This window comes from Buteo buteo, chromosome 5, assembly GCF_964188355.1.
Source record: "Buteo buteo chromosome 5, bButBut1.hap1.1, whole genome shotgun sequence".
Taxonomy (NCBI): domain Eukaryota; kingdom Metazoa; phylum Chordata; class Aves; order Accipitriformes; family Accipitridae; genus Buteo; species Buteo buteo.
The window spans coordinates 9712468-9735108 of record NC_134175.1 but is presented as its reverse complement, the minus strand read 5'-3'; the positions used below and the strand labels follow the sequence as shown (position 1 = coordinate 9735108).

The following is a 22641-nucleotide window of genomic DNA, read 5'->3' as shown; positions in this document are numbered from 1 at the left end:
ACAAAATATGGCATAAAGGAATAAGAGAGCAAAATGCAAAACCACATTCCTTAAAGTCTTATTAAAATAGATGTACATCAACAATGACAAAAAGAAGCTTGATACACCAGAAAAAAATTAATAATCAAGCATTCAGAACTGTGAAACAGCTTAGATATGAATTTAAAAACAAAGTCAAAATTCAGTGCTAATTATCAGTGAAATTTTGGAAGGAAGAGCGTTAATATAACACTGTAATTCTTCATTTGAGTTTCTCTGAAAAAAGATAATGTATTTTCTTCTGAAGGCCTGTGGCAAAGGAAGTTGAAGCCTCAGAGGTTCTGACTAGACATTAGGAAAAGCTCTTTTCCCAGGAGGGTGGTGCAGCCCTGGCACAGGCCACCAGTGAGATGGGGTTTTCTGCCATTTGGGGTTTCCAAAACTCATTTAGATAAAGCCATGGTTGCCCTGATCTAGTGTTGGGGACAGTTCTGCTGTGAGTGGGAGGTTGGACCAGAGACGCCAGAGATTCCTTCCACCATGCTCACTGATATCTCTAAATAATAGGATGACTTGGAAGATGAGAGGAGCAAAGATCCACCTCACTTGCTGGATCGCTTTCCACTGAAGGTTTCTTCTGCTTATCTGTCACCCCAGGCAGCCCAAGAACTTGTGCATGGCGAGACACCTTTTCTGGCATAGTCTCATCATTGCTGTATGCACAGAAAGCACCGCTTCAAGGGTCCTTTTTAGTATTCCCCCAGAAACACACTCAGGCAACCTTGGGCTGCTTGATAGCATCCTTGATGGAGGACCACTCCTTTGAGTCCAGCACCAGCTCAGTCCTTGGTCCCCATTCCTATTCCAGCATTTCTCACGATACTGTGATGCCTGGGAACATATGGCAATCTGCATTACAAATGTGCCTGACAAGACCTGAAGAGTCAAAGCTTTCATCATGTTCTGCTCTTAAAAGTGCATTGGAAAGGAGTTACAGATCCTAAAGCTACTGCAGGGTGTAAAATAGGAAATACAAGTGTGCACTAGATCCTGTCCTTGAGCAGATGGATGCAAATACACAGTGAAAAAGGGTGAGCTCACAGTGGAACTGGCCCAATAATGACATAAAATGCTCATTTTATTTGTTTTGGCTACTAAACGCCCTGACAACAGTTATATAAAGGATAAAGGATAAAAAAGCCTTGGTGAGAACAACCAAGGGCCCTACTTATTTCTCTTGGTGGCAGAGGTATGGACAAATCTGGTAAGGACAAGATGAAGTGGAGCAGACCCAGAGGTAAGTGGAGAAAACACGAAAATATGAGGCAAAAATGTGTCGAAACTGTGAAAAGCAAATAAAGAAATATAGAAGAGGGGAGGTAAATATGCAAAGGAGGAACAGTGCAGACAATGGATAAAATGCCTCACGATGGGCTTGTATCTAATAATCATAGGAAGATCAACAATTATGCAAGATTCTGCAGACCAGAAACAGCCAAGGAAAGAAAGCATGATACCTGGGATACAAGCAGTGTCTCAAAATATCAGATTTCATACATTTATGACACTAGCACATTCCAAAACGGCAGAAGTATTATTTTTTTTTAAAGCTCTGACTAGCACCAGATAAGGGAAAACCTGGCAGAGGCACACAAACAAACAGGAAATTGAATGGGAAGTAGACATCAATGCTTCTGCGAATGAGCGAAGCTACAAAGACTTCCACTGCATTGTGCCAAGGGAGAAAGCAAACCCAGAGCTAAGCAAAGAGAAATTAAAATTTCATGCAGGCTCTAAGGCAGTGTAAGACACAAACATACCAGAAAGGATATTCATCAGCCAAACAACACAGGAATCGTTGCTTTCAGCAGTAAATTAAAGGAATTCTGACATGAAATCAGAGAGAAATAATCCGTACAAAACCACAGGAGTGAAACGGGTAAGCAACATAAAATATTCAGAGCAGACAGTATGATGCATCTGCTAGCAAGAGAGAAATTCTTTCTGATAACCCAGTATGCAGATATTGTTGCAACTTGAGAGAGAGCAGCTTCAATATGTGCTCAGCTTCAGGCACAACTGATCTCCTACACACTTTCTTTTGCACAGAGAAGACACGACCCTGAATGAGGCTGTGAAGACCTTGACCTGACAGAAATTGATACTGCAGAAAGCATCAACCACATCAGTCGTGGCACAGGTGTAAGGAGGTCCTAGGAAGCCCACCAAGTACCATGCCTGTGATCTTTTCAGGGAACCATGTCCCAGACTATCACAAATATTAAGACATGCTGAGGGTTCGTTACTACCATTGCAGATGAAAGCAGACCGATCACCAGAACCTGATGTATGGGAAGAGAAACTTGGCTGGGAGTACAGGAAAACCATTCTGAAGTTGAAGGCTGTCCTTCAGGGTGGACTCGATTATGAAAGGTAAAACGAACCCACAAATGGGTCCCTGGCCATCATGCTTCGTACTTGGTGGAGAAGCTGGTCAAACCTTCTGTCCAGCTGAGACAGGAGGGAATTTAAAGCTGCGCATCCTGTGACTCTGCTCTATCTAGCTTGAAGGCTTTTAGCACGAGTAGGTGGTGCTGTGATATTGCCCCCAGAAGTGTGCACACAAAGGGAACTGAGGCAAGTAGGTGAGTTTTGAGCTGTGCTGCAGCTCCTGTGCAGTCCAGCAAACCACAGAGATATCTACATCTCCTAGGGCAAAAATAAAGGTGCTTAAATGATTATGCACAGTTTTAGAGATTGTGATTCAGCCCTTTGGAGCCTGATCTCACATGTGGCTCTCAACCAGATAGCATCTACAGGGAGATCCGAGATGTAGAGATAGATGTCCCTCTAATGTCACTCTTTAGATCTCTATCAGTTTTGGAATTTGCAACCTTACACACCCATGATAGATTCTAATTATACAGCAGTTTCCCATCAGTGTTTTTCCACTGATGCCCACTGAGTTATGCCTGACTTGCATCAGTGTGATGGGAAAGATGGTGTGTCTCCATGGAGTGTAGCAGAGAAGCTTTTGGGGAGATTTAGGGCTGCTGTTTGCTTACCAGCTAGCTTTCAAAGCAACAAGCAGACCAGTTATTTGGGGAATGGATCATAGAGGACAGAAACAGCATTATGCTGTTCCTTTCCTGGGTCAGGAAAGGAAAAGCTTATAGCCTGGGAAGAGCAAGTTTTTACATGGGACCTATCCAGCTGAGATTCTTTCTTGATGGTTTGCTCTGAAAGCAGGAAGGCAGGCTGGAAGCAGCCCAGGTAGGACCAGTTTCATATTTGGACAGCAGCATCATTCCCGTCCACAGTGCTAGATATTTGGGCTGTTGCTATATGAAAGACACATTGCTCTTATTTATTACCAGCTTCAAGCACAAATGTTCCACCTCCCAGCATATTCTGCAAAATGGCACCTCTACTATGTTTGTTGAGCGGTTATGGGCTCAGGAGCTTCCCTTAACGGTTTGCTGATGTTTTATACACGCAGTGCAGATGGAAGAACCCAGGTGACCAGGGCAACGCAGCATTGGACATTACAAAGATACTTTGGGAGAGTGGGTGACCTGATGCAGAAAGTAGGGCTGGGAGGAGAAATGGGGTGCTGAGAGGGCTCTTATTACAGTAACTGGTCATGGGAGAGCTAGGAGCGGACTGTCTGGCCCAGACTAATGCACCAACCTGTAACCAACATTGCTGGAAATCTGGCTTGCTTGGGAAGAATTTCAGGTGTGCCCAAAGTTCTTGGGAGCTGATGCCGGCCCCATCATTTGTTCAGTAGGTTTCCATCAGAGATGGGATCTTGCCCCAGATGGAGACAACACTGTTCCCTAGTAAACTAGCCCAGTCATGTGGGAGGCGAGCTTTCCAGACAGGAAAGATAGTTAATGCCTTTGCTGCCTTGCCAAGACCCTCCTCTGTGCTTGTTCTGCATGTGGGCTGAGAGTCAGTGTCTGAGTGGGCAAGCATCAGCTGCACCCACTTCCACATGGCTCAGAACTACTTGGTCCCTTTCAGGGATCCCATTTTTTATGGTCCTCCTTCTCCTGTGGCTTGTGCTCCTTGTTGCTCATCAGTCCCAGGCTCTTGGGAAGAGCTGTCACAGCAGGAGATAAGCTTCTCCACCCAAGCACCTTTAGGGGCTTTCCAGGACCCCATGAAAAAGGGGCAAACTTATGCCCTGTTTGGCTACTTCCAGATTTGTAGTGCCAGAAGGAATGATGCTGATTAACAGCCAAAGAAAAGACTTCCTAGGTTTATTGGTTTCAGTCTGATGCTTTCCATCAGTATTTCTCATTGACAAGACATTTCAGAACTGTTGTGCATTGATCATGTGCAGAGAATGGATTTGGCTGGTTCAGGTCTTGACCCAAAGATTTAGATGTACCTCCAGCTCCTGCTTTCTGAATGTAGCTGTATAGAAGTGTCTTATGACTACAGAAATATTTATCTCAGTTACAAACAAGCAAACCTAAGCTTCTCCTGACAAATGCATGCAGAAAATTCTTTTTCCTTTAGAAAGGAAGTAGGAGGGTGACAGAATCAGACATCATAGATCTGTGATTATGAACTAAATTATTGATGTTCTTATAATGAGTCAAACTCTTTATTGCATCTGAATGTTAGATTATGACAGCTAATGGTCTATACAGTCTATTTGCTATATTATTTATATCAATCATCTAAACTACACCTAGTTCTCTCAATGTGCATGACTTTAAGGGTTGAAAGATTACTGCAGAGAAGAATTTGTGGATAGTAATTAAAATAAAAGCATTGAGTTCATCTCCATAGAACTTGATTTTTTCACTGATTTACAATGATCATTTACATATGTGATTTTCTTTTTTTTTTTTTTTTTTTTTTTACATGCAGGGTTGTCAAGGGAGCAGAATTCTCATGAAAACAGCTATGATTTACTTCCAACATGGTGTTCAAGCTGGGAGGTAGCTACTTAGACACTGAATTGCCTTGAGTTGCCTCCTCCTGTTTACCATTGTTTGTCAATGCATTGGGCAGCTGAAATGTCATAGGACTAAGATACCCTTTTGCTCCATGAAGACGAAGAAAATCATCACTGAAGTCATAAGTTCAAATACTCAAACACGTGCACATATAAATTTGTACCATCTTTTTAACAAAAGAACAAGTTAATGACAAAGTGTTCTTCTGGATAATTTACAAGTGGAGCAAATGGCTACATTTGTCAATTAATTATTCAGACTAAATGGTTTAAGCAGGGTAAGAGTGATATTTGTTTATCTTCAAGTCATTTCCCAGGCACTCAACAAGTTCTGGGCAGGTTTTCTTCTCTCTAAGAGATCAATATCCCTCATGTTTGTCTACCATAATATTTACACCTGAGCAGGATTATTGGGAAGGGCAAAAGTTGGACAAAGCACCTAGAAAAGAAAGCCACAAGCAAATGCTTCAAACTTTACAATTCACATTTATTTTGAAAAAATGTTTTGTTAAAAATACTCCTACAAAGGCATTGGAGCAGCAGGTTTCTGTTTCCTTTATAAATACATCTGATTTATTTCTTTCTTTATTTTTCTCAGTAACATCGAAAGACATCTGACAAAGCCAGGGGAAGCCCTGGTCTGAATGGAAGACACATCCCTGTGTAACAAGGACCTGCACACTATCTCCCCATTCACAATTAAAAAAATACAAATACTGTCATGAAAAGCGTTACATTGTCCACAGGGCCACAGCCAACATACAGGATGATGAAGAGTAGGAAACCAGGGTTGGGGATGCCCCTGGAGCCCAGCTGATGTATCCTTGGACTAGTGGTAGGGGGATGACAAGATGTAGCATTGACTAGACACACTTGACTTTGGGCAGTTGAAGGATACACAGAATTTCCCCAGCCTATACTGCCAGCTCCTTCCAAAGCCGTGACAAGGAGGCCAGAGCCCAGCAAAATCTCCTCTCCCTACAAGCCTTCCCAATGACATAGGCAGCTCCTCCACAAATCTTCCAGTGACAGATGACAGCTTCACCCCTTGTCACCTTGGAGGAGCCATATGAGCAAACCACAGTAATCCAACACCCTGACAGGCAAGAGGATTTGTTGCCACAGTGCTCAACCACCCTCTTCCCTGCTACGTTACTGCTACCTCCCCATCTCACCTTTCAGACCTCAGCAGAAGGCTTCCTTCCCGCCAGGACCTTCTTGCGTTCTCCCTTGCATTGCTGACCTGGGCATTAGTCTCCAAGCTAGGAAAAGATCCTCCCTGCAAGGACTCCTTTAAAATGGAAACATGGACAGCTATGTTGGCTTTTCAGTTCCGCCAAAGCCCATTGATATATGGCATCTGGGGCTGCAGAGGGCAGTCTGACTATCTGTGCCCAGCTCACCCTGAATGAAGGTCTTTGAGCTCCTAGTTGCAACTCACCTGTGTCCTGCACCCCACCACCTCTCAGACCATGGCTTGGCCAAGTGAGTGGGGATCACGGCTTTCCTTGGGGCAGTGCTTTGAAACACCAGGCTCATTTCTCCAGCAGGAACTGCTACCGCTTGGCTCTGGCTTCAACCCCTTGAACACTCCCACAAAACTTAAAATGGGGCCTCAAAGCATGCGCTGGGTAGACTGACTTCAAAGTCCATCCAAAACAGATGGCATGGCAGGGAGTGACACAAGGCCAGCAAAGCCTTTCCAAAGCAGACCTGGGAATAGAAATCGTGTCCTGAGACTGATGGGCGTGCTCATTTATCTGTGGGTAAGAGGCAGGGTTGGACCCTTTTCCCTGAACTATCCCATGGGAACATTGACTAAGGATCCTGCCACACCTGTCCCAGTTTCATACAACTTTCTACTTCTTTATCCAGGAAGATCTGGGATGCGAGGTGGCTGGTGTTTCCAGGGAGGAAAGGGAGGAAGACAGATAGGCAGAGGGGGGATTTTTTCATGGGAAGAAATATAGCTAAAACCAGGTTCCCTGCAGAGACATGCTGAGCAAGCTCCAAGGAAGGGAATCCTTGGTGATGGCCCAAACTTAAACAAACCATCCTGTCCTCCTATACTGAGGAAGGGACAGAGGGCAAAGAAACAATGCAGAGAACAGACAGCTGATGATGGAGGGCAAGCAATAAAAAAGAAAAGGGTGCAAGGGTCACAGGCTGAAAAGTGGATGGAGAAGTCACTGGAGGAGGGCATCCAACAGAATGCCCCCCAATGCAGGGGTCTATGCTTGGATCCGTAAGTGAAGGAACAGATGCAAACCACCTATCCCTGATTTCTCCCCCTCCAGCTCCAGCAGGACAGCAAGGGCTGTGCTGTGACCTCCTGTGGTCTTGGTTCAGGAGGGCCATTATTAAGAGGGGAGAAGTGAAGCCAGGACCTCAGCAGAAGAATCTGAATGATCTAGGAGAAGGACCACAGCCTGGCACACTGGAGATGTGTGCACCAGGGATTGCTCTCCTTGCAGAAGGGGCACGTGTCAGGGCATCCACAAACTGCAGTTGTTTGAGAGCCCAAACTCACGTTTAGTCTCTCCAACTCCCTCACCCTCCAGGCAGTCTTTCCTTCCACCCCTGTTCAAACCAGGTTTTTTGCTGCCCAGATCTTCTCACTGTTTGACGGGACAGGGGTGACCAGAATTGTCTGTCCACTCTGCACACGGCTGATCCTGGGTAGGATAAGCTGGGGTGTCTCACTTCCTTCCACTGTTGAGCAGCTTGGAAGAAAACTCTGGAGCTTGAAGGCAAGATGGTCAGTGCTTCTACTGGCCTGAGGGACGTAGCCACAACTTGACTGTGTGACCCTGAGCAAGTCCTTACTCCAGAAGCACCGCAGTCTTCTGGGAACTCCTGCAATTTGAACTCAGCTGTTTAAACAGGAATCGTACCCTGACTTCTTTGTGGCTGTCAGTCTGTATTTCTCTGTACCTCAGTCCTGTGGAAAGCCTTGGCTTCCCTCTAGGACATGTGCTTTACTGACTGTGAGGTGCTCAGTTATGGTGGGACCAGATACAGTGGTCACTAGAAGGTGGGCTGGCCAACACAAAACCCATAGCCCTGCAACTTGGATTCCTCATATGAGGGTTGGGCTGTCCTACAATAAAAGCTGTGATTGACGTATGGCCCGAGTGCTCCTGGGGTCAAAACCACAGGAGCTGGGATTTTCAGAGGAAAAAAAAGAAACATCAGAGAGTTTATAAAATCATCAGCTAGAAATACACTTGTCACCTCCCTTCCAGTCCCTACCGGAGAGGAGAGCCCAGAGGGGGCCAAGCAAGAAGCATTACACCAAATGCTGTGTCCCTTCCCTGGTCTCCTACAGCATACAAGGCTCTGTAGGGGCCCAGTACTACACAGCCAAGGACCCCTTCTGCTCCAGACAGGCCCTTCTCCCACATTCCTGGGCTGCTCTGCAGAGGGAAATGAATCACTGCCCATGTCAAATAGCTTTTCACTTATGACATCAAGGTAGCCTAAGCAACAGAAGGGGGTTTTTGTCCGAATCTAAATTGTCCCCAGGACATAAAGAGAAAGTTCATCTTCAGAGCTGGGCCAGCACTCACAACTGAACCTTGCACTTAATACCTGTCTGTATCTTGTCCTGGATCCCCCAGCACTTAATACCTGCTCTGGGGTGCCTCTGGGATTTCACTGCATGCACCCAGCCCAGCCTTGAATCACTCCATTGCACCGAGACCTGTTTGCCTGTTTTAGGAGCTTGTCTCAGGCTCCTTTCCTGCATTTTCATCCTTGAGGCAGTTCTTGTGGGTCCATCTGGACTCATGGTTAGATACCCAAGCAAACAGCAGCAACAGTCAACCTCCAGTGCAGAGGGGCAACAGTCTCACTGTCAGAAACCAAGCCATAGCAGAGGAAGGAAAGAAGGAAAGGGACCTCTCCTTACACCAGGATCCCCCTCTGTGCATAAGATTCTCTGAAACGTAAAAGAAGGTTTCAGGCGAGGATGCTTCCATACAAAGCTTCCACATCCAGAGCATGATGGACCATCAAGACAGTCTCCCTTCTGCTGTTTGAGGCACTGATGCCACGTTGCAGCTCTGAGTCCCAGGGATGCATTGTGCTACACAAGGAATTGGGAGGAGGAAGCACGCGGTTTTCTCTGACATGGGAAGCCCTTTGGTTCCACAGAGAAATCCTTCACCAGAAAGAGTGAAGAATGGAAAATCAATGATGCCTGATAGAGACTTTGGGCTTTTAAGAGGTTTAAAATGTGTCAGTCTGAAGTGCTGTAAGAATGCTGTTACACACCCCATGCCCCCAGGCATCTGTGACCCAGAAAAACTGGAAGAGGTATTTTTGTGTTGAGGAGATTATTCCTCCACAAATTTGTCCAGTCATCTTTTGAATCCATCCAATGCTTGGTATCAATGTGCTCCAGCAGAGTTCCACCCTTCAATCATTGTGCTTCGTGCCAAAGAATATTCTGCTTCACCTGCCTTAGTGCTTTTATTGTGAGAAATAGTGACTGCTGTTTATTCACCTTACTCCCATCTTTCCTGATTTAATGGCATGAAATTTTTTATCATCATGGTTTACCTCTGCCAGAACAAGAATCAAAATCTATTTATCTTTTATACCTCCCAAAGACCTCTGGCTGTTCCTGAGGCCCATATCTGGATATTTCTTAGTTTCCATGTATCCCTTTTGAGTTGAGAAGAACAAAAGTGTCACCAGCACTTGAGAAGCCAGCACATCAGAGATTTACTGGCTCATAACAACATTCTTGTGTGAAGGCTACTGAATGCTAATATTTGTTAGCAATCAGAGACTTCACATTTATTCTCCACTAGCAAAGGCCAAGCAAGGATGTGGATTTGCAACACCATCTGTCTCAGGCTGGTGTCCACCATGCCTGCGAGGCACTGTTCAGGTGGGGTCTGGTGCTTTTATCAACCTCCATCTCCCAGATGCACAGACCAGCTCACTCACCACAAACTGGAGTCAGTGAGCTGGAAGTGCAGAAGAAAGGCAATTTGGGAAAAGGGGTGATTTGACTGTCAGCTTAAACCTCAGGTTAGAATAACATGCTTCCCCCTAGTCCTCCCTGAATGCTTTCTGTTAGTTTTTGCTAACATAGCTGTTTGGCTATTAAAGACTTGACAAAGTTTAATCCTTTCCTCCTAGACTTAGTAGAAATCATCAAAGGATACAGCACGACATCTGTCCAGGAACTGAAGACCGCCCTTAGAGGTAGAAGTAGAAGCTACAGTTGAGGCAACTGAAAAATTCCTGAAATTTACTGGAATGAAAAAACTGGAAAAGGGTCAACCAAACACTTGTTGTTCTTTTTTCATGAAGGCAAAACAGAGTTCCTGAAAAAAACAGAGGCACACAAGGTCAAATCTTGTGGCTTGTTTGCAGGAATGGCAGTCAGGGGCACTATGAATATCTAACAGTCTGTGGTTGGAGTGAGCAAGTCAGTGATCATACAGTGCTACAGAAATGGGACTGCTGCTGCACTCCTACTACGCACAGGACTGCAGAGAAATTTCTTGCAAAACTGAAGAAAAAAAAAGAGAGCGAAACTGCTGAATCAATTTTAAGACAGCTGAGAATGCAGATTAAGACAAAGATTTGTGGGGAGAGAGGACTTCTCACTTCCAGTCCCAAATTTCTGCAGATAACATTTGTCGTCAAGTTGGCAGGAATAACAGACGGAGAGCAATAAGGTGAATTCCAGGAAATATTTGTAGAGTGCAGGGGGTTTTCTAGGAGAACTGTGGAAAATTGTAACACATATGGAAGTGAACACAGATCAAAGTTGTGTCCTATCTTTGGGACGGGCTCAGTAGCTACAAGAAGCAAAGTCATCCTAGAGAAGTCTAAAGACAAGGCTAAAATTTGACTGAAGATAAAAAAAAATATATTCTGCATAGTAGGAGGATTCTAGCAGCTCTCAACAATGACAAGATGAAATCAGCAGTACAGAAGATAATTTTTTGGTGGCAATTGCTCGTGAGACAGCCAGTGGCAGAACTGCATTGAATTGTGAACATGGTGGAACCAACATGACAAGCAGATGGGACCAGGGGTCAAGTCTCAAACTAGAGCTCCAGGACAGAATGTGGTTGTATTGACTGCAAGCAGGTACAGCTCAGATCATGCAACTCTGACGACATGTCATTTGGCTTAACTGATCGACATAAAGGACTATTAGTCCTAGAGCTGAAAGCATGTCAAACACCAGTTCACTAAAAGATTGCAGTGTAAAAGGAGGGGAACACAGCAAAGAAGATAATTTTTAGCATGCTTTTAATGACATTGGATAACTGCCAGCAGAATATAAAAATGAAGTTGGTACTACATCAGTTGTTCGTATAACTTTGAAGGAGGAAATGCTAAATCCTGTAAGTGAAGAACTTGCAAGTATGTAAAATTTTTGAAGATGGAAAAAGACCTACATTAAATCAGTCTTGAATTAGACACACAGGAAGATGAAATACATTAAAAAAATAGACTCCACTAAAACAAACCAGACAACAGTGATAATTCCAGACACTCTGGATTCATACATCCAAGGCAGCCACAGATTTATTATATCATCAGAGGATACAACTGTTAATGATGCAGCAGAGTTCAAGCCCTGACTCCAGGTTTCATATAAATCAGCCTGGAAAATATAACGAGAAGTTTTTCTCAACTGCTCAAACCCACCAAGAGGTTTTCTCTACAGGCCACTGCTAATCTGCAGCCTGTGTGATGATTACTGGGAAAGAACCTTTCCTTTAACACCAATTCAAAGAACAACTTCAATGGGTATGGGAAAAGAATTATTAGTATAGCCAGCACCTAATACTGATAAAACATACTCTCTCCTTTGCTCATGAAATGCCAGACCAGGAGGCAACTCTGCACTGGATAGTGCTTAAGCAGCCAGTGGAGAGCACGATCCTGCTATTGTGGCTGGCCAACAGTCCCTTTATGGCAGATCTTCCAAGCCAGAGCTACATGAAGATGTAGCACTGCTTTCTCCCCAGCCTTGCATGGGGTACCATTTTATATGCACATAGTTCTCTTCTTGCTAACACTGGTGCATACTGGTCAATGATGCTAACAAGATGACTCCACTATACAATGACTAGCATGGTGCTGCAGGATAAAACTGCTTTTGAATTACATTTGAATTATAATACTAAATTAATACTGCATAATCAGTAAACCCTGTGACAGCCACATTTACCCAGATCACCTGGAAGCCCTGTACATGGATTACGGCTCAGCAGTGAGGACACTATGGAGAGGAGAAGCCAGACTGTAGCAAGCAGCTCCTCAGCTGCTGCAAACCACAAATCTCCCTCAAGTTTATGAAAGGTAGTTCTGAGATTTTACTGGGGAGGGGGGAAGATAATTTGGGAAGGGAAGTGCAGTTCACAGTGCCCTGTTTCTGTGTCCCCACAGCCGGCAAGGGCAACTGATTCCTCATGGCAGTGCTGTATCTTACAAGTTTGTCTTTCCTTTTGCCTGGCACACCCCTGTGCTGTTACTTCCAGGTAAAGGGCTGGTAGCAACAGTTGAAAATGACCCACTAAATATATTTTAACTTTTTACTATCCACATATGTTTTGCTTTCTCCACTCTGCCCCATGATGATCTGCATGATTCGACCTCATCACTGGCCAACCAAGTTAGTGTTTTCAACCTAGCATCCTGCTCAGCTCTCCTACCGGCTGCTTTCGCCCGGCATGGGTGACCCTCAGCAGCAGATGGCAGTGGGAAACAGAGGAGGAGGAGGGTAGGTCTGGGAGGTAGCTTGAAAGGTGGAGGGGAAATGTGAAAATTGCAACAAGCTGCCTGAAAATCTCATTGTCATAATTTTTCTTAAGTATTCACACATGCACACATACACATGCACATGCACAACAGGATTTCACAGTGTCAATGTTAGCAAGTGCCTTTTCCCCTTGTTACGTTCTCCCCGTGAAGTTGAATTTTGCCATTAGACTCATATTTCATAGCAGTACATCTGATACCCATGAAATAAATATGTTAAAGTCACTTCACTGACTCTGCCCTCCAATGGAGCATGCTCCAGAAGCATTTACAACCAAAGTACTTTACGGGAACTTGGTTCCTCGTGCTCCCAGGAGAGCTGGAGGGATGCAGGAAATTGCAGTGTTTGATGGTTCATTTCTATTTTAGGTCCAGTTCTCCATTAGTCCTACACAGTCAAATACAGACAGATGTCACAGCGATGCCTGGTATAAACAGATGGGAATGTGTTACTTTTAGTACCAACACCATGTGATTTTTGGTCAGAAGAAGAGACAAGGATGTGCTTTCTCTGTCCTGCAGACAGCTGCCACGGCTTTGGTGAGTTGCGGCACTGAGCTTGGTATGGTCCCATCCTTCACAGTGGGTTGGGTCTGGTAGGTAGATGTGTATATGCTAGCCAGTGAGGAGATTCAGTGCATTAAGACAAAATGTCTCCAAATGAAGAAGACCTGAAGTGCCCTTCCAAGCCCTGTCTAATAATGACTGGCTCTGAAGGGATGCTGCCTGGCCATTGCTCCTCCTTAGTGTCTGCAGGAATGTAAGGGATGGTAAAGAACAGTCAAGAATTGTCTGGGAAGGACAAGTGAAGGGCATCATGTGCTCCTTCCACATGGCTGCCCCACAGGAATTTGCTGGTGAGTTTTCTAGACAGACAGCTCTCCTTGCAAAGCTCCCTTGTACATAAAGTAGCCGGATGGCTGTGGCTAGACAAATTGGCACAGCATCATGCTTCCCTCACCCTGGACTGCCACCAAATAGCTTCAGACATGCCTTTGGGAAAGACTGACAACTGTTCCTTGTTAAAATACAGCAGCTACAATGTGAGATGGAGACACACCATGTGAGCAGTTCTCACTGCTGCTCCACGCTTCTACAGGACAGGGTGCACCAAGAAGCTTCTTGTTTCTCTGCATGCCCTCTGCAAGCACTTTGTGTGGTTTAGTTGACGCCATCGATGTTTGCATGCTGGTCTTTAAAAGTTGAGTCCGCTTCCTGATCAGGAGCAGTGCTTTTTAAATGCAAAGGCATTAAAAGCATCCCTCACTAGATACACAGGCTAAACCAGAATGGATATAAGACAGACAGCTGATTATGTCCAGGCACCATGTGCATACAGCATGCCTATAGTCCACTCATCCATCACTCTCTCTCCATGATATTCTGCCATCTGAAAGAGATGCAGGGCAATGGCACTGCTGTCAGAAGGGATGCACTGTGGACACTGAGCGCAGCATACTCCCTGTAGAATACACTGGGTACTCCCTGTGTACCCAGCATACACCTGCTACTGTTGTTCACACGACTACAGATGCACTGTTGGATGCAAGACCAGGAAAGTACTGTATACAAATGAAAAGGCAATCCTGCGCTAGAGATTTCAGATGAATAAGGGCTGGAGGGAAAATTCCTCCAGTGAAGGCCCCTGGTGCTGAAGCTGTGCACCGAACTTTGGGACAGTGCAAGAGCTAAGCAGAGAAGTAACTCTCACTTGTAGGGAATGGTCTGCTGCCACTCCTAAGTGCTTCGTTGTTGGATCTGGTCTAAAAGTGGAAAATGCTAAGAATTTTATGAATGGCCTCATATTTTACAAGCAGTCTAGGGAGATGATGTCTGGCCACAGAGGCCTAGACAGCTTGGGATTTTCATCCATGGCAGACACACTTCCTCTTGGATTCAGCTCCCGGAAAATACAGCAAACCAGCTCCCAGTGAACATGCCTTCAACAACCCATGCTGCTGAAATGAGCGGAGGATGACATAGAAATGGCAGACAAGGGCTTGTAAACACAAGTTATGCTGGCCATGGCCACGAGATGCGTGGAAATATGCCGCATAGGGCCAGAGGAAGGTGGGTGGTAGTAGGCATGTTTAAAAGGATACAAGGTGGTGCTGAACAGGGAGAACAAGCTCATTTGTACATCCCTGCACTTGCTTGGTGGTATTTACACATACCAAAGACCTGGTCAGCAACTAAAGTATTTATTTCAGTTATTTATAAATCCACTGATTGACCATTCAGCTTCAACCACAGCATTTCGCCTCCAGAGACCTGGATTACCAGATCAGAGTTTTTGCCTTTGCTCTCCTTGAGGCGACTGGCTGAGAGCGAAGCTGCCTCAGAGCCCCCAGCTCATCGTCTAAAAAAGGGACTGGGTCCCCGAAGGGCACAGAGCACATCTGCAGAGTTTGGCTACTATAGTGAACCATCCACAACCTGGCAGCTAACACAATTCAGACTCCCAGAAACCATGTGCCACGAGCTCCTCTTAGAGGACCGGGCTTACCCTGCCTTTCTGTGGTCCATTCACCAATCTGACACCTTTCTAAGCAGTGAGACATTTCCAAAGGGCTCTGACAGCCAGCTGTGGAGTCATCATTCCCTCCCACAATCCATCCACCCTCCCCTGTCTTTCCCTCCCCCCTGCAAAAAAAACCCCAAACCCACAAACCCTCTGTGATGCTGCTCACCCCTGCACCAGCAACCCTGAATTGAGTAGGTGGTCATTTTATCTTGGTGAACAACTGGAAACCCAACAGTTAGAAACATCTGTCAGGCCATGACAAATTGCAAAATAACAAACAAGCAAACGGGAGGAAATGTGCATATAAAAAAATTTTTTTCCTGGCATATTGTCAATAAGCTGCAATTTTTCCTTCCACAGGGAAGGGATTTAAGTTCTTGAATGATATGATGCTTGGAGATGTCATTTCTTTTTCATTAAAAAAAACCCCAACCAACCAAAAATTTCCAACCCCAAACTCACAAACTGGTGTTAACAAAACAAGGTAAAAGGACGAATCTCCCAACAATGACAACCGAAAAATAAAGGTACACGTCAGCATTTGTAATCAAAAACTACTACATACTGTACTTGGGAAGTCTTCTGGGAAAAGATCATTGGCATCTAGTGAGGACATCACTATAAGTCTTGTGCATATGATATGTATGAGACAATGATGCCATTGGAGGGTGGATGGACGGACCCTTAGGAAACTGTCACTCACAAAACTGTTCCATGACAAGAGAAAATAAGAGATGTAAAAAGGATTGGTTTTCCCCATCCCCACCCCCCCAAGCGTTACAGATTCCTTCTCATTTGTCGGAAACAGCCTCTTCTAGTCTCAGTTTATTTGTTTAAAAAAAAAAAAAAGTCTTCAGCTTTTGAAGAAGTCCATCAATTTCTGAGATGCACTTGGTTCTGCAGCACCAGAGAGCTTCAGCTCTCTCTCCCCTTTGATTTGCTAAAAGGGGCTTTCGGGAAGGACTGCTGGCTGCAGGACATTCCCAGAGCCACCATCCCATGTGAGAAAGAGAAGTGCTTCTCGTGACCTTTCTTTGCATTCATCTTCTTGAAAAAGTCTCATTGCTCCAGAGGTGTGTGGGCCCAGCTGCAGCAGCCTTGTGCAAGAGGAAACAGATGAAGCTGCTCTCTTCTCTTCCTTTGGAGACTCCCATTGATCTTGGAGCCCTTTTCAAGAATGCAATTGCTTTATTATTATTTAAAAATATTTCATAGTTTTGTTTTGTTTTGTTTTTTTTTCAAAATAGCTGTCTTTTTTTGTTCCCTTTTTCCATTGTTTAAATTCTAGAAGCTCTTGGCGACTTCTCATTGTTGATGACAGGGTGTTTCTTCCTGTTGCCATGATCCTCAGAGCAGCTGCCTGTCTCTGGTCCGTGCAGAACACTCAAGAACTGGAGCTTGGACGTACAGGGGCAAAGGGGAGCAGGGCCTCAAGGAAGAGGAGTAGGAGGACACGTAGCTATCAAACCTCCACAGACTGAATTTGGTTCATCTGTGCTCTCATCACCTGGATACTGTTCAGTATTTTCTTCTGGTGTCCTGCTAAAGTGACCCCAACTCGCAGAATGTCCCTTTGGGAGGAAAAGAAACAAACACCGCATATGTATCAGAAGACATTTTCTTGCAGCAGAACAAGCCCATATATGAGTGTGGTGCCTAGGGAGCTGAAGTCTCCATAGATTTATTCCATAAATGCAACAATGCATGCAAACCTGGTGAAACATCTACTCTTTCTCTTTGACTCCTTCTGGCTTATCCTCCCAATCTTTGTATTTGCTACCTATCTGCAGCACCCCCAGAGTACTGGAACCTCATCAGAGAGTGTGAAACCAAATACCACAGGCTCTGCTCACTGCTTTGCCAGTGAATTTGTCTTAGGTTTTCTACCCTTACGTTGCTTTGTTTCTTTCTTTGCATGTTTCGATTCTCTCTCTCATTCTGTGACACAGTAACCCATTTTTTCCATCCCTGGAGACATATGAACAGGACGTGCTACACCCTCATCAGCGTGAATCTCACTCCCCCTGTGCAGATGATGGCTGTTCTTGCTACTTTTGCTTTGATCTGATGCGGCCATGAAGTGATAAACTTTTGCTACTTGTCCTCTTTGCTAAATCACAGCAATCTAATTTTTGCACTGCTTCTATTTTTTATAGATATTAGACATCTGGGAAGAATAAAGGTCATGCCAAGAGCATAAGTGTGACTCTGCATTGTCCTATCTGTGATCACTCCAGCTGAATTTGCTACTCATCTCTCTCTTGGTGGACAAATCTCAGTCACAAATTCTGATCAGGGAATGGATAGCATTCATAAGATGTTACCCATACCTGACTCAGTTGCCTTTTCTCCTTCCTTAAGTGTTAGGAATGGACTTTTAAGAGGAAATGTGGCAAAACCTTTGCCCGTTTTAGAGTGGAAGTCAATGGGCAAAGAAGGGTAAACAGGTGCTCCAAGGAAAAGTGGAAAAAAATCCTCTAGCACAAGTGGCACATGAGCCTGTATGTTTGCTTTAGAGCTTGCTTTAGACCTTGTCTCTTTGGTCAAACAAAAGGAGCCTAAAGAAGGAAAGCTGGGCGTGGGGCTATGCCACAGATTTACACATTCTGGCTGGTGGTAACTGGTTGGAGACCACCGCTGGAGCATGCTTCAGCCCATGCCCTCTGAGATCAGTGTGAGAGTGAACATCCAAGACACAGCTTTGCTGCCGCCCAGACTCTTGCTCAGCAAAACAACTGGAAACCTGCTAGCACACTACACAACTCTGGCTCCCAGGATGGTGTCCTTCTCAGTGACTGCTTTTCTTGCTGCAAGGGCTTTCCATTCCCTCCTCTGCCCCAGCCAGATGCGCTGAGCTAGAAAATTTTCCTCCTTGGAGAAGTTTGGCACTTTGACTTTTGCTTTTGTTCTGATTGGGAACAAGGACCAAAGTCTTCACTCACGTCTGTAAACCAGAATAAGACTGTGGCCCTGCACAGCCTTGTGCTTCCTAAGCTTTCTGCCCTGGACATAGATCATTTGGTGGCCCAGGTGGCCCAGACTGCAGACAAACCAGTGAGAAACCTTTCAAGCAGGTCAGTGTTGAAACCATGTGGATTTGGTGAACTGAATCAGTCTTCAGTAAACATTTACACTTTGCTGGCTATCCAAATTTGAAGAAATCAGTGTCTTATGGCGATTCAGCTCCACTTAAATGATTATCTACTTCTGCAAAGACCAGAGAACATTAGAAGGTGGTTTCAAGTAATGTTGCAAAACTATTTCCCAAGGAAAAAGGACTTGGAGTATCCTCTCTATTATTATGTCCAGCCAAGCAAGCGAGAAATGTGGAAGGGAGGTTTGTCAAAACTCATGGGGACATGAGCTGAGGATACCCTTGTGATTGTGATGAAGGCACTTGGAGAGGACTTGGAAGATATTGTGAGAGACATGGTAAGGAACTGGGAGAAGTGGCATTTAAGGGACACTGAGCATGTCTGTGAAAAAACAGACTTCATTAGCTGGACTGCCTGCAGAACTGTACACTTATATATATATTTTGCACATAGCACAACCTAGGCAGGGTTGGGTTGTGGTGCAGGTGTGACGTCCCAGTTTGATCAAAGTTATTCTACCCTATCCTTCAGATTTTATGGACCCTCTTTCTGTTGCACGCACACAGCCTATAGTGTGCCAGAATCATCCTCAGGGCCTTGGGGTTGTACCACAGATGTACTGAAATAGTCAGAATTGCCATGTGAATTTCCTGGCAGCAAATAAGAACAAAAAGCCAGAAAAGGTCAGTTTGGCTGTTTGTGTGAATAGATTCTGATACACTGGTAGATTTAAAGTCTGGAATTAGGCACCAAATCCAAAAACCTTCCTGGTAACCAGACGTTGTTGCACTTACAGATGGCTTTAATGCTTGGTGCTTTCTTAGGCAGGGTTTCTAAAGCTAACTGCAACCAACCACAAATCTTTCACCAGAGGCATCAAAGCCCCAGCTAGCCCCAAGAGATTTCAAAAACCACCACAAATACATTTCAACTGCCTGCTTTCTCTGAAGAACTTGCGAAGATTTTGCCACTGAGGAATGTTTATAGTGATGCAGGAGAATTCAGAACAAACTTGAAACCATCTGGACTTTCAGAGGCCTTTCTTAGGTAGAAATTTGTTTGCAGCATGCTTGTCTCCATTGCCAATACACCATAACTCCAAGAGGACTGAGAAGTCTAAAAGTGCTCTTGAGTGGCTGGAGAATTGCCTGGTGCTGGCCTGAAATCTCCATTTGTTCCATGCTGGGGTTTTGGAGACCCTTGTGGGGGGTTGTTTTCGCAGTGAGGACATGCATTCTGCAGATTTAGAGGGACAGACAGACACACAGTCTGGAGACAAGACAGCCTGCAGAATGGAGTAGTTCTGCAGAAAATGAATACACTAAAAGTGGGTCCACAAATCAAAAAATTCTATAAAAGTAAAACTACATCATGTGAAAATAAAAACTAATTCAATAATGACCAAGTGTTGTTAAACTACTGAGACTTCTCCTTGTGCTTTGGGACTAGAAGCCTGGGCACTTACTCTACAGTCATCTGAGATACTACGTCAAAGGTGGTGAAGCCAGCACTGGCAAAGCTCTCCTTGTACTGGCTCATCTTGATGGCATCCAGCCATTCATCCACAGTGTTGAAGCTGGTATAATCCGGGATTGTGCGGTCAAGTAGGGGGAGGTTCATCCTGCAACACAGAAATGGGGAATGAGCAGAACAAACAGCAGCAAGCACGTGTATTTCTGCACCCTCCATCAGCTGGAAGGACCTGGACCAGCATCATTCACAGTGCCTGCACCGCACTGTATTATGAAGTACCACCCAGAAAGCACTCTACTCAAATGAGGGAAGGATTGTGCAGAGCATCACAGAAGTCTTTCTAGATCAGTTTGTACAGGAGGGGTAGGAGCCATCGAAGATGATGGAATGCAGCTCTAAAATCCTGGCTGCACAAGGGGAGAAAGTACATTCTCATAATGGGGCCAGTGCTTCCCACAAGTTGGTGTATCCCCACCCAGTCCAGGGAAACATCATACTGCCTGAGGAGGCTTTATTTGCCTCCACTGCATATGAGACTGGACTACCAAAGCAACCTCACCCATCCAGCAATCCCATGTACATGAAACCAAGATCTCCTCTAACTGTGCAGAGTACACCGTCCAACTCAGTGAGCTGCCTCTGTTCACCAGATCTAACCTGTCCAAGAAGAGGGACCAGAGTGACCGCGACATCTTTTAACACCCTTCGTAAAAAGGACCAAACAACACAGGCCAAGCTGTCTCTAAAATAGGGAGGCCTAGAGAGATGCAAGGATGGTTCCCACCAGGACACAAAGGACAGCAGATCTGCAAATAGAAGCCAAAGGACAAGAGGAAGACAGATACATACCCAGAGGAGAGAGGTGCCATGGCTTTCAGGCTGTTAGGATTTCGGATCATTTTATCTAAGGTGTTAACAATTTGCCCAAATTTGGGTCTGTGGTTTCGATCCTTCTGCCAACAGTCAAGCATTAGCTGGTGCAGGGCATTTGGACAATCCATAGGTGGTGGCAGCCGATAGTCCTGCTCGATAGCATTTATCACCTGCAAGAGGAGAAAAAGAGATCAATACAGTTGCAATAAAACCTATTTAATGAATAATGTTCCTTTTCTTGGATCCTGAGGGTGACTGCCATGGCCAGCCATACTGCAGCAGGGCTGCTCGGCCTACACTTACTGCTGCCTATCACCTCTGGCACCACCACGCACTAATCTCTAACTCCCAGCCCTGTGCATGTCATGTTGTCCTCTGAGGTGATGCCAGCCTTGCTTAGCTGAGATGCTGCCTTGCTGACTACTTGTGATGGATGAGCCACGTCCACCAGTTTCCTAATCTGGGGAAAGAGAGCATCCCTGCTACCTTGACAAGTATGTGTGAGCCCACAGCTCCAGCCATGAGAAAGGCGAGTCAGAGAGAAGGGTTCATGTTTTCAGGCAGGTACACAGCACAACACAACAGCTCACTGGGAGAGAGAACATCTCCATCCAGCGAAGGGTCTGCGTGTGAGTTACAGACAGGGGAAGCTGCCTGTGTTTTCCTTACTCCAGTGGTGCTTTCTACCCCTGCCAAGAACCCAGCCCTTCCAGGTGACAGGGTCGTGCCATGGGACAGGGCTGGGTGCACTGAGCCAGCAGTAAGAGCTGGATGTCCCCACAGACCTGCGCACACGCAAACTGAAGCACACAGTGGGGAGGACCAAGACCTTGGTCAGCAGAGCCAGACACAAGGGAACTTTGCTACAGCATGCAAAGAAGGGTTGCAGCACACCTTGCCTAAGCCACCCTGCAGCTCTGTGGGCCAATGCAAGAAGGCTTTGGCTGCTGCCTGTTTGGTCTCTCCTTACTGCACCACGGGACCTGGGAAAATGCCTGACCTTGCAACGTTCAGTGGAAACAGCACGTGCACAAGGGCTAAAGGATCTTCTTCAAGGGGAATCCCATCTCCCTGTCACCCTGCACCCGTAGCCCTCCATCCCCTCCTGGGTAACGAAGGAGGATGGAGCTGCACAGCTTCTTCCAGGGGCATATGTTCCTCTGATAGAGGCATGTGACAGGCAGGCTTCTCCCACCTTCTTGGCCTTATGCATTCTGTGGTCATACACACAGCACGGGCACTGAAAAGGCAAGCAGAAGGAGCCTTGGGCAGTAGAAACAGGCTTGTGCGTGGCACCAAAAAAACAGAAGTGAGGCTAAAAACCAGAACTGAGGATACTGCAGTAACTGAAATCAGGGGCGGCAATTTAAAATGACCAACTCTCCACAGGGATGATAAAAAAGAGGAGGGAGATTGACAGAACCTCCTTCAGGGATCCAGAGGAAGGACCTCGATGTCTCTGGCTGGTCTTACCGTATGATCAAGGCTTCCATGGCTTTGTCCAGCCATGTCTTGCATACTTCCAAGGACAGAAGTCTGCCTGATGGGCTATGCCAGGGTTGTACCACCCTCCTGGGGAAGGACTAGCCATACCCATACAGCAGCGTGGTGAATGCGTTGTTGAGCAGAGAGGCTACATACAGAAAATTGAGGATACTGCAGTTGGGACTGGGAGAGCAGCAGGGAAGGGTTGGTAGAGAGGAGTCACTGGAGGTGCTGTGGCAGCAGAAGGCTGCTGCTCCAAGGGAGGGTAGGTGGCATATCTATGCCAAGCTGTCCAGGGTGTGAGGTGAGGCATCTGGCAGCGTTTAAGACAGACTGTGGCTTCAGGCAGGGAATGGATTGGGAGGGTGCTCCAGACACTGATGTGCATGGCCAAGGTGCTGGGTAGGCTGACCAGAGACAGATGGGGGCTGGCACCACTGCTG

General features: G+C 45.6%; 1 protein-coding gene across 3 annotated transcripts in view; it reads right to left on the bottom strand.

Moving 5' to 3' along the window:
- Positions 1-5421: 5421 nt before the first annotated feature.
- The window catches only part of EPHB2 (EPH receptor B2), a 137967-nt gene continuing 120747 nt past the window's right edge, over positions 5422-22641 (bottom strand). For all 3 annotated transcript variants that reach the window (XM_075027724.1, XM_075027725.1, XM_075027726.1), the window contains exons 14-16: positions 20690-20883; positions 19833-19988; positions 5422-16843 (exon numbers count right to left, since the gene is read on the bottom strand). In XM_075027724.1, the coding sequence (XP_074883825.1) occupies positions 16735-16843; positions 19833-19988; positions 20690-20883 (459 nt within the window). In that variant the 3' untranslated portion in view covers positions 5422-16734. The remainder of the gene's footprint in view (positions 16844-19832; positions 19989-20689; positions 20884-22641) is intronic.